At 42.1% G+C, this 12,947-nt stretch overlaps 1 protein-coding gene across 2 annotated transcripts in view; it reads right to left on the bottom strand.

Annotated features, from left to right (window-relative positions):
* Window positions 1-12,947, bottom strand: part of LOC134347196 (proteolipid protein DM beta) — a 283,085-nt gene that overhangs the window by 16,165 nt on the left and 253,973 nt on the right. For both annotated transcript variants that reach the window (XM_063049477.1, XM_063049476.1), the window contains exon 6: window positions 9,296-9,361. In XM_063049477.1, the coding sequence (XP_062905547.1) occupies window positions 9,296-9,361 (66 nt within the window). The remainder of the gene's footprint in view (window positions 1-9,295; window positions 9,362-12,947) is intronic.

The following is a 12,947-nucleotide window of genomic DNA, read 5'->3' as shown; positions in this document are numbered from 1 at the left end:
TTATTTTTTGCGATATTGTTTCACTGTACACACTAAACAAATCAGGGGAGAAAACACACCCTTGTCTAATGCCTCTCTTGATTTTTGTAAACTGACTCACTTCTCCATCTATTCTTACAGTGGCAGTTTGTTCCCAGTACAGATTTCTGATTAGGCGGAGGTCTTTTGAATCTAGATCTAGAGTTTCCTGTAATATTTTGAATAACTTATTGTGCTTCACTTTATCAAATGCTTTTGTGTAGTCGATAAAACAAACAAACAAATCTTTTTGCACTTGAATAGCTCATTCTGATAGTATCCTTAACATTAATATCGCGTTTCTTGTATCTTTGTCTTTCACAAAACCACATTGTTTTTCACCTATTTCATTTGCTTGTGGTTGGCCCATATCACTCCAAACTAATTTTCTACCCATGTACCTGTCTACTACCTTGTAAATGTTGTTAATGCAGCTGCCTCAACTACTTCCACTGGCATCTCTTTCCAGATATGGACCACTCTCTTGGTGAAAAAGTTATCCCTCATGTTCTGATTAAGTCTCTTTCCTCTCACCTTAAAGCTATGCCGTCTGTTTCTTGATTCCCCAACCCTGGGTGAAAAAAGAGACTATTTACCCTATCTTTGGACATTATAATTTTATACACCTCTATAAAAGCATCTCTTTTTCTCCTATACATCATCGTAAAAGGTCCAAACCTTCTCAACCTTTCTCCCTAACTCAGACCCTCTAGTCCCAGAACCATCCTTGTACTTTTTTCACTCCTTTGCACTCTTTTCAGTTTAATGGCATCTTTCCTGCAGCAGGGTAACCAAAATTGAACAAGATATTCTAAAGGCAACTTTAATGCCAATGACACACCTATTTTAGTGTCATTTGCAAACTTATCAACTGGACCTTGTAAATCCTCATCCAAACTTTTGATATGGAAGGCCTTGCTGTGATGTGCTGCTACTACACAGCAGAGGATTCAATTGGACAACCTACAAGAAGTAAAGGATGCAGCCCAGTCCATCATGGGTAAAGCCTTCCCCACCATTGAGCACATCCACACGGAGTGCTGTCACAGGAAAGCAGCATCCATCATCAAGGACCCGCACCATCCAGGCCATGCTCACGTCTCACTGCTGCTATCAGGAAGAAGGTACAGGAGCCTCAGGACTCACACCATCAGGTTCAGGAACAGTTATTACCCTGTAATCATCAGGCGCTTGAACTAACGGGGACAACTTCACTCACTTGATCACTGAACTGGACTCACTTTCAAGGACTCTTCATCTCATATTCTCGATATTTATTGTTTATTTATGTATGTATGTATGTATTATTATTATTCTTAATTCCCCTCTTTCTTTTTGTATTTGCACAGTTCTTTTTGCACATAGGTTGTTGTCCCCCCTGTTGGGTGTGGTCTTTCATTGATTCTAATTTGTTTCTGGTATTTACTGTGACTGCTCACGTGTGGATGAATCTCAGGGTTTTAAATGGATGGTTTGAAAAGTTTACTTTGAACTTTTGAACAGCATGAGAGGCACTGGCGGGGGGTGTGGAGGAGATGTGGGTACCGCATCCCTGGCCACCCACACCTGAGAAACTGGATGCATTTTATGCCTGAGTCTCAGGGTCTAACTTGGGCCCATGGGATCACTTACTGGTAAGCATTGGGGCTCGTAAATCTTAATTTTAATTCAATTTTAAATATATATATATATATGAATGCTTTAAATTAATTTGTTATTTTCTATACTTTTGAAATTATTCCTAATTATTCCTATTTCAACTATTTCTAAATGTCATGTATATCCTGAAAGAAGCAAGTTGAAGGCATGGGCTGGTCAGGTAGGATCCAGCTACAGATAATAATCATATTTGGACACAAGAGATCCTGCAGATGCTGGAAACCCTGATCAACAAACACAAACTGCTGGAGCAACTCAGCAGGTCAGGCAGCACCTATGAGCCAGGGCCATTTATTAGGACAGGATTGTGTGTAATTTTTGGACTGTTTTTCACAGCATGGTACTGCAACATCCATCATTCATGTGCACCTACAACTGTGGAGTAAAGATTCAAACTGGGTGCAATTTGTATTGAGAAAAGGACTTGCTTTTAGAACTGAAGATTCTCCTCAAGTGCACTTACAAGTTACCAAATGCAACATTTGAAAAGATCCAAAACAAGAGACAGCCTTTCAAGTATTATTATTTACCCTCCATTACTTATTTAATTATTCATTTATTTAATTTTATTTGCACAGATTTTCTCCTTTTGCACATTGTCAATCTGTGTTTGTGTGTAGTTTTCATTGATTCTATTGTATTTCTTTGTTCTGCTGTGAATGCCTGCAAGGAAATGAATCTCAGGTGGTAGATATGTACTTCGATAATATATGTACCTACAACTTTGAGAGATCAATTCATCACTTCATGAAATATTCAAAAATTGATTCCATTAGTGAATAGGATGGTTAGAGCTGTTTCCTATGGTCAGCCACACTCCATGATACATCTTCTGTGGACAAGGATTCTTGCACATTGTTGTACAAAATAGGGACTCCATCTGCTGGAGGGGCAAAAGCAGCTGGAGCCAACTCTATGGGCTCTACTGTGACAGCACTGGTGGGAGTCCTGAACCCCAGTAGAAAGTATCTCTCACACAGTAGGCATCTTGTATTTGAGAATATTCATGGCCCTCTGAGTAATTCTTGGAACTTTCTTCAATTTCACTACAGTTTTTCTGTCTTACCTGCCATCCCTTGTATGTTGCTGGTAGAGAGCATACTTAACAGGCTTGCACATTTCTCAGACCATATACCATAGAGTTGGCAAATCCTTTCAATTAAACCTGGTTTCAAAATCAAGTTTATTGTCATATGCACAAGTACATGTATGTATGGATGCAGTGAAAAACTTATTTGCAGCAGCATCACAGACAGGGGTACCAGATGGACAACATTTACATGAACAACATAACTTAGATAACATCATGCTGGAAAGACAAATTTAGAACTAAAGAAAAAGCAAAATCCATTGTAGTGCAAAGTGGTTAAAGTGGTCCTTCAGAGTGTTGCTACCCTGAAGTAGTGATTGCAGAAATACAAGGAACTATGCAGAAAAGGATTTCAGCACATTTCATCAGAGAGCGAATGTCCCCAAGAACATAAAAGACTAGGAGCAGAAGCAGGACGTCTGGTCTCTCTATCTTGCCCTGCTCCTATTTGTAACACAGGAGACTGGGTAGATATAGATTATCTGCCCCAGGCCTTGGCTCTTTCTCTGTACCAGTTTTACACAGTTCTTAATTTGACCATCTTGCAAGTATTTACCTACCTCTTTTTTTAAAAATACCTTCAGTAATCAAGATTCCACAGCCCTCCAGGACGGGTAATTCCAGAGATTCATCACTCTTTGTGAGAAGAAATTCCTACTCACTTCAGTTTATGTGGGGACAAAGATCTTCTTCTCCATCTTACCTATCCTGTGGTGCCCCGTTCAGGGATCCTTCAACTTCTACACCAAGATTCTTAGTCATCAGTGCTCTATGGAACACTCTTGTGTATGTTCTGCCATTAAAGTCCTCCCAAATTGCATTGTCTTATACCTAACAGGTTTAAATTCAATTTAGCATTCTCTGCATAATCTACCAGCTGATTAATAGCTTCCAAGTCTACCCTCCTTACTAACAATCACATCAGATTTCAGTCACTTCTGTCTTATTCTACCATGATTTCTTATTCCATTGCCAAGTTGCTGCCCTAAATTTACACCCGTTGACTTCTTTAATCTCTGAAAGTCAGTAAGATATTCAGCAACTGAGCCGTTACCGTCTGTTTAGGTAGAGATTTCCAAAGATTCATCACCCTCTAGCTAAAGAAATTTCATCTTATCTTGGATTGAAAACCTAAGTTGGCACAGTCTTTTATGGTTGTTATTCTATTATGCATTTATTGAATATCCCTGGACGAAAATGAATCTCAGGGGCATATACATTGACATATTTGTAATAAACTTACTTTGATAATAAATTTACTTTTGAATTTTGAACTTGCTGAGTCCTGATTTTGACTTTGTGACCCTGAGTTCTAATCATCCAGTCAAAGGAATCCAACATTGAATACTTTTCTTTGCATCTTACAATTCATTTTATTTCTATTCTTATTCCAATTCCTTTGAAATGAATATTCACCTAGGGCATCATCTCAGTTCTCTGCCCACAGATGCTGCATGAGTTTACAACATGTTCCAGCTTGAACTCAGATTTATACAGTCCATACTTTGGAACAGAAGTGCAGTAAACATTGTTCAAACTCCACAAAGACAGAACCTGAGAGTTTGCTAATTCTACAGGGCCACTTTTCAACATAATTGTATAAGGGCTAAGAGAGTTGTAAAAGAGCGCCTGAAGGCTTTATGTGTCAATGCAAGGAGCATTCGTAATAAGGTGGATGAATTGAAAGTGCAGATTGTTATTAATGATTATGATATAGTTCGGATCACAGAGACATGGCTCCAGGGTGATCAGGGATAGGAGCTCAACGTTCAGGGATATTCAATATTCAGGAGGGATAGACGTGAAGGAAGGGGAGGTGGGGTGGTGTTGCTGGTTAAAGAAGAGATTAACGCAATAGAAAGGAAGGACATAAGCCGGGAAGATGTGGAATCGATATGGGTAGAGCTGCGTAACACTAAGGGGCAGAAGACGCTGGTGGGAGTTGTGTACAGGCAACCGAACAGTAGTAGTGAGGTCGGAGATGGTTTTAAACAGGAAATTAGAAATGTGTGCAATAAAGGAACAGCAGTTATAATGGGTGACTTCAATCTACATGTAGACTGGGTGAACCAAATTGGTAAAGGTGCTGAGAAAGAGGATTTCTTGGAATGTATGCGGGATGGTTTTTTGAACCAACATGTCGAGGAACCAACTAGAGAGCAGGCTATTCTGGACTGGGTTTCGAGCAATGAGGAAGGGTTCATTAGCGATCTTGTCGTGAGAGGCCCTTTGGGTAAGAGTGACCATAATATGGTGGAATTCTTCATTAAGATGGAGAGTGACATAGTTAATTCAGAAACAAAGGTTCTGAACTTAAAGAGGGGTAACTTTGAAGGTATGAAACGTGAATTAGCTAAGATAGACTGGCAAATGACACTTAAAGGATTGACGGTGGATATGTAATGGCAAGCATTTAAAGGTTGCATGGATGAACTACAACAATTGTTCATCCCAGTTTGGCAAAAGAATAAATCAAGGAAGGTAGTGCACCCGTGGCTGACAAGAGAAATTAGGGATAGTATCAATTCCAAAGAAGAAGCATACAAATTAGCCAGAGAAAGTGGCTCACCTGAGGACTGGGAGAAATTCAGAGTTCAGCAGAGGAGGACAAAGGGCTTAATTAGGAAGGGGAAAAAAGATTATGAGAGAAAACTGGCAGGGAACATAAAAACGGACTGTAAAAGCTTTTATAGATATGTAAGAAGGAAAAGACTGGTAAAGACAAATGTAGGTCCCCTGCAGACAGAAACAGGTGAATTGATTATGGGGAGCAAGGACATGGCAGACCAATTGAATAATTACTTTGGTTCTGTCTTCACTAAGGAGGACATAAATAATCTTCCAGAAATAGTAAGGGACAGAGGGTCCAGTGAGATGGAGGAACTGAGCGAAATACATGTTAGTAGGGAAGTGCTGTTAGGTAAATTGAAGGGATTGAAGGCAGATAAATCCCCAGGGCCAGATGGTCTGCATCCTAGAGTGCTTAAGGAAGTAGCCCAAGAAATAGTGGATGCATTAGTGATAATTTTTCAAAACTCGTTAGATTCTGGACTAGTTCCTGAGGATTGGAAGGTGGCTAATGTAACCCCACCTTTTAAAAAAGGAGGGAGAGGGAAACCGGGGAATTATAGACTGGTTAGCCTAACGTCGGTGGTGGGGAAACTGCTGGAGTCAGTTATCAAGGATGTGATAACAGCACATTTGGAAAGCAGTGAAATGATCGGACAAGGTCAGCATGGATTTGTGAAAGGAAAATCATGTCTGACGAATCTCATAGAATTTTTTGAGGATGTAACTAGTAGAGTGGATAGGGGAGAACCAGTGGATGTGGTATATTTGGATTTTCAAAAGGCTTTTGACAAGGTCCCACACAGGAGATTAGTGTGCAAACTTAAAGCACACGGGATTGGGGGTAAGGTATTGGTGTGGGTGGAGAATTGGTTAGCAGACGGGAAGCAAAGAGTGGGAATAAACGGGACCTTTTCAGAATGGCAGGCGGTGACTAGTGGGGTACCGCAAGGCTCAGTGCTGGGACCCCAGTTGTTTACAATATATATTAATGACTTGGATGAGGGAATTAAATGCAGCATCTCCAAGTTTGCGGATGACACGAAGCTGGGTGGCAGTGTTAGCTGTGAGGAGGATGCTAAGAGGATGCAGGGTGACTTGGATAGGTTGGTTGAGTGGGCAAATTCATGGCAGATGCAATTTAATGTGGATAAATGTGAAGTTATCCACTTTGGTGGCAAAAATAGGAAAACAGATTATTATCTGAATGGTGGCCAATTAGGAAAAGGGGAGGTGCAACGAGACCTGGGTGTCATTATACACCAGTCATTGAAAGTGGGCATGCAGGTACAGCAGGCGGTGAAAAAGGCGAATGGTATGCTGGCATTTATAGCGAGAGGATTCGAGTACAGGAGCAGGGAGGTACTACTGCAGTTGTACAAGGCCTTGGTGAGACCACACCTGGAGTATTGTGTGCAGTTTTGGTCCCTTAATCTGAGGAAAGACATCTTTGCCATAGAGGGAGTACAAAGAAGGTTCACCAGATTGAATTCCTGGGATGGCAGGACTTTCATATGAAGAAAGACTGGATGAACTGGGCTTGTACTCGTTGGAATTTAGAAGATTGAGGGGGGATCTGATTGAAACGTATAAGATCCTAAAGGGATTGGACAGGCTAGATGCAGGAAGATTGTTCCCGATGTTGGGGAAGTCCAGAACGAGGGGTCACAGTTTGAGGATAGAGGGGAAGCCTTTTAGGACCGAGATTAGGAAAAACTTCTTCACACAGAGAGTGGTGAATCTGTGGAATTCTCTGCCACAGGAAACAGTTGAGGCCAGTTCATTGGCTATATTTAAGAGGGAGTTAGATATGGCCCTTGTGGCTACGGGGGTCAGGGGGTATGGAGGGAAGGCTGGGGCGGGGTTCTGAGTTGGATGATCAGCCATGATCATAATAAATGGCGGTGCAGGCTCAAAGGGCCGAATGGCCTACTCCTGCACCTATTTTCTATGTTTCTATGTTTCTATCCCTTTAGGATGAGTGGACGAACATTTGGGGGAGATGTCAGAGGTAAGTATTTTACACAAGGAGTGGTAAGTGTTAGATATGCGCAGAGCAAGAACGACAATGGAGTGGTAGGAATAAATGGTTTAACTGAATCACATTAGCCACGGTAGATGCTGGGCAACTCACAGTACAGGAGTGATGATTGGGCCTGGTTAGATGAAAGCATGTGCACTTGACACACATGCAAGAAAAAAAAGCGGGCCTTCCCCACATAGGAGGCCCAAATGATTCACTGTGTAATCATTCCCCTTGAGGCTGATACATTATGGACATTTAAGCAACTCTTAGATAGGCACGGAGATGAAAGAAAAATGGGGTGTGTAGGAGGGAAAGGTTAGATTGATTGTGGTTAAAAGGCCAACTCAGCATCATGTGCTGAAGGGCCCATATTGGGCTGTACTGTTCTATGTTCTATGTGCTCTGTCCCAGGGTTCTATTTTGAGCCAGCGTGCTGTCTTTATGACTTTTAAAAGTTGTTCAAGGTTCAAAGTAAATTTACTATCAAATTACATACATGTCATTATTTACAATCTTGAAATTCATTTTCTTGTGGGCAGATTCAATAAACCGAATAACTATAATAGAACCAATGAACGACTTTACCAACAGGGCAGACAGCCAGGGTGCAAAAACAACCAATTGTTCAAATACGAAAGGATAAGACCAGCACAAGCTGGTAAAATCTGAGGTATGGCTGTGATTGGCTATGCCCGTACCTCAGGTTTTACCAGCCTGAGCTGAGAAAAATTAAAAATAATAATAATAAACAAATAAGCAATAAATATCGGGAACATGAGATGAAGAGTGCTAGAAAGTGAGTCCATAGGTTGTGGAAACAATGATGGGGCAAGTGAAATTTAATTAAGTTATCTCCTCTGGTTCAAGAGCCTGATTGTTGAGGAGTAATAACTGTTCCTGAATCTGCGGTTGTGAGTCCTGAGGCTCCTGTACCTTCTTCCTGATTGCAGCAGCAAGAAGAGATGATGGACGCAGCTTTCCTGTGACATTGCTCCATGTTTATGTACTCAGTGATGTGGTGGGCTTTACCCGTGATGGACTGGGCCTTATCCACTACTCTTTGTAGGATTTTCACATTATTGTACCTGACCTTAACTAGAAAAGGTTAGAAAGTTGTTGGCATGCTCTATTGGTACCAGAAGCATGATGACACTTGCAGGCTGCCCCCAGCACGTATTCAGACTGTGTTGATTTTTGACGCAAAATGACACATTTCCCCATATGTTCCGATGTACATGTGACAAGTAAATCTAATCTTTATAAAATCTCCACCGTTTCCTCTGGCAGATGATTCTTCCCACATTCCAAAGGCATGCAGGTTAGATGATTAATTAGCTGTTGTAAAGTACTCCAAGTGTCAGTGGGGAGTTGGAGAACCAGAGTGGATGTGTGAGAGAGAAAGGATCACGTGGAAATGAGTGAAATTTGCTCTGGGAGCCAGTACACACTCAGGGGGATGTACAGTACCTTCTCCTGCATTGGAAGAAAACAGAAGAAATCAGCAATAGTTTGCCTGGAATTCTCCCCGGAGCTGGTATATTTTAGTTTCTTACTGCAGCAGAGATAGCACTGAGCCTTCACGACATGATTGATTAAAGCAACTGCTTCTGCTTAGACAGCCCACTAAAACAGAGAATCAGTTCCTGCTGCGTGAACACAACATACATCCTGCTGTCAGAAACCCATCACACTGAGTGCAGTCCAACACTCCGGTATATGTCCTGTTAATGAAGATTTACACCTGACTCCATTGGAAACAACAGACAAAGAGATCTACCATCTTCCTGTCTTCTGACTTCACTGGCACTTGAAGTAGTACACATTTTTATGAGCGCAACATAGCATTGATGATTTGAACGATACTTTTCATGACATCTATTAACATGCGGGTCACACCTCACTTGAAGCCTTGCAGTTGACCATGACGTACTCACCATAGCGATGACGGCAGCTCCTGCACCAGCCAGGGCCACGATGAACAAGTGGAATGTCATGTTCAGCTAGGAGTAAGAAGAGTAAAACACAACCATCATACAATGCCCGTGAGCAATCAAGAAAGTGAAAATTTCATCGAAACCTCTGCCTAGAAATGTATCTCTAATCAGTTGCACAAAAAGCTTTATATCAAGACTTCAGCACATTGTATTCTACCTCAGAGCATTGTTCTGTTGAAGTCAATGGAATAAATTTTGGAGGCAACTCACAACGTGCTCGCTGTCTAAATGCTGGCCAGAGGTGATCTTCAGAGAATTAATGGGATTGAAATTCAGCTCTGCAGCTTTTAAATTCATTGATCAAACTACATTGACTGTGTTGTCAAAGGAATTGGTAAAGCGGAGAGTAGAGGGATTCTCTGCAAACGCATTTGACAAGACACTTCTTATTTAATCTATTCACAGGATCAGGGCAGCGGCAAGGGCAGAATTTATTGCACTCCCCAGCTGCTATTCAGATGCTGGCATTGAGGGATATTGAACCACTGCAGGCCTTGGAATTATGTATCTCCAACATGGGGTCAGATAAGGAAATCCTAGATATTGATAACATATGGCCTCCCCGGCCACCCTCAGGGTCGCTCGGCTCGCTGTCGTCTAGGGAAACAGCCCTCGGCCCCGCCAAACTGGGTAATAGTTTGTGTGGATGCTGTGTGATGTACCCCACCCTGCCCAAATAACAGACAATACACCAGATGCAATTAAGTGATTTACAGTTTATAGATATTACTGGAACTATATGATTAAGATAGAATAAAATATAAAAGGAAAATAAAAGGCGCCACATTTATTAAAGTTCAATCTCTTCGTGCACAAAACAGTTGGAGCTCAAGGACCTTCTTCTTCACGCTGCGACCCCTTGGACCACCTCGACCGGCCGCCTAGGACCACCAGTGGTGGTCGACCAGACGCTCCACACAAGTCCGTCTCCGTCTCCTTGCCGAACACCTTTCTCGGGGTCCGACCCCGTTAGCGGACATCACAGCACCTCGTCCATCCTCTGTCTCACTCTCCTGCCTTCTGCCCCAAAACCCCGCGCATACAGTATCTTCAAATACACCAAAAGCATAACAACTATCCCAATTGGTTAATAGTGCCCTCTTATCACACTCTAAACCAAAACAAGTAGTGCAAACTTTCTCAGCGTTTAACACAACAAAGCCGCATTACCCAGATTAACATAACAAAGATGCCATTTTAATTAGCAGTAACATTCACAGTAACATAAAAGTCGAAACCCCCTTACACATGACGAGGGACAAGTGGTGATACACACTCAGTGGCTATTTTATTAGGTACAGGAAGTATAAAATATGTTTGTTATCTTCTGCAGCTGTAGTCCATACACTTCAAGATTTGACTTGTGCATTCAGAGATGTTCTTCTGCACATCACTGTTGTAACACATGGTTAATTGAGTTATTGCCACCTTCCTGTCAGCCTGAACCATTCTGGCCATCCTCTTCCAATTAGCGAGGAATTTTTGCCCACAGAATTGCCACTCTCTGGATGTTGTTTTGTTTTTTGGACCATTCTCTGTAAACTCTAGGGATTGTTGTGCGTGAAAATCCCAGGAGATCAGCAGTTTCTGTGATAATCAAAATAACTCATCTGGCACCAAGGATCATTCCATGTTCAAAGTCAATTAGGTCACATATCTTCCCTTCCCCAAACCTCTTGACCATGTCTGCATGCTTTTACGCATTGAGTTGTTACCACATGATTGGGTGATTAGGTATTTGCACCATCTCGGATCGCAAGACCCTGCAGCGGGTAGTGAGGTCAGCTGAGATCATCGGGGTCTCTCTTCCTGCCATCACAGACATTTACACCACACACTGTATCCACAAAGCAAACAGCATTATGAAGGATCCCAAACAACCTTCATACAAACTCTTCTCCCTCCCGCCATCTGGCAAAAGGCACCGAAGCATTCAGGCTCTCACAGCCGAACTATGTAACAGTTTCTTCCCCCAAGCCATCAGACTCCTCAATACCCAGAGCCTGGACTGACACCAACCTACTGCCCTCTACTGTGCCTATTGTCTTGTTTATTATTTATTGTAATGCCTGCACTGTTTTGTGCACTTTATGAGTCCTGGGTAGGTCTGTAGTCTAGTGTAGTTTTTGTGTTGTTTTACGTAGTTCAGTGTAGTTTTTGTATTGTTTCATATCGCACCATGGTCCTGAAAAACATTGACTCATTTTTACTGTGTACTGTACCAGCAGTTATGGTCGAAATGACAATAAAAAGTGACTTGACTTGACTTGATTAACAGTCAGGTGTACATATTAAAGTGGCCACTGAGAGCGTATTTCCAGAATCAGTGTCAGGTTTAATATCACAGGCATATGTTGTGAAATTTGTTGTTTTGAGGCAGCAAGGCAGAGCAACAGAAAAAAAAATGTGAATTACAGTAAGTATATTAAATAGTTGAGTTAAATAAGTAGTGCAAAATTAGAAATTTAAAAGTAGGGAAGTAGTGCTCATGGGTTCATTGGCCAAATGGCAGAGGGGAAGAAGCTGTTCCCGAATCATTGAGTCTGTGCCTTTAGGATTCTGTATCTCCTTCCTGATGGTAGCAATGAGAAGGAGGGCTGGCAGAACAGAAAGATCCAAGTCATAAAAATACATGACATGCAGTGAATTTACGAGTGATCTGGATACAATACATGGACACAGTAGAGCTGGTGATAGCAGGGAGTGCAGATGGCAGAACATGGAGCAAAAAGCAATCTGCTGGAGAAAGCCAGCAGGTCAAGCAGCATCAGCAGAGGAAAATGGACAAGACCAGGCGAAGGATCATGACCCAAAACGTTGTCTGTCCATCCCCCTCGACTTAGTCGCCTGACCCACTGAGCTCCTCCAGTGGTTTGCTTTTGTACACTGTAGCACTGCCGCAGCAGACCCACTGTGTGGTAGTGTCTCTGCAAGCATTGTTAGTAGACCCTGGTCCAATACTGATCTCTGGTGCTGTTGGTGTGGGAGTTTATGCATTCTCCCTATAGCCATGAGGGTCTCCTCTGCCTGCTCCAGCTTCCTCCCCCTCTTCCCTAAAACTAACAGGTAGAGGGGCGCCACGACAGCAAGGCGATTAAAGCAATGCTATTACAACTCGGGACGTTGGAGTTCGGAGTTCAGTTCTGATGCTTTCTGTAAAAAGTCTGTATGTCTTTTCCATGAATAGCGAGTTTCCTTCGCGTTCTCCGGTTTCCTAGCACGTTCCAAAGATATAGCGGTTAGTAGGTTAATTAGGCTAAGGTGAAAGAGACCCTGACTGTGCGGCTCATGGGGCTGCAAAGACCTGCTCCGTGCAGTATCTCTACATGAAATAAAACAATTAGCTCTCCCTAGTGTGTAGGTGAGTGGAAGAAGCTGGGGGTGTTATAAGAACGTGGGGAGAATTTAAAAAGAAATAGGGTCATCAGGGGAATAGTGTACTTGGCTAAGATAAACTTACTGGGCCAAAGGAACCATTTCTATTTGTTTGTTTATTTATTTAGAGATACACTATGGTAACAGACTCTTCTGGCCTAACAAGCCCATGTTGCACAATTACACTCCATATGACCAATTTTCCTGGTAAACCCAC

Source organism: Mobula hypostoma, chromosome 5 (genome assembly GCF_963921235.1).
Source record: "Mobula hypostoma chromosome 5, sMobHyp1.1, whole genome shotgun sequence".
In the NCBI taxonomy this organism is placed as follows: domain Eukaryota; kingdom Metazoa; phylum Chordata; class Chondrichthyes; order Myliobatiformes; family Myliobatidae; genus Mobula; species Mobula hypostoma.
This window is presented reverse-complemented; position numbering and strand designations above follow the sequence as displayed.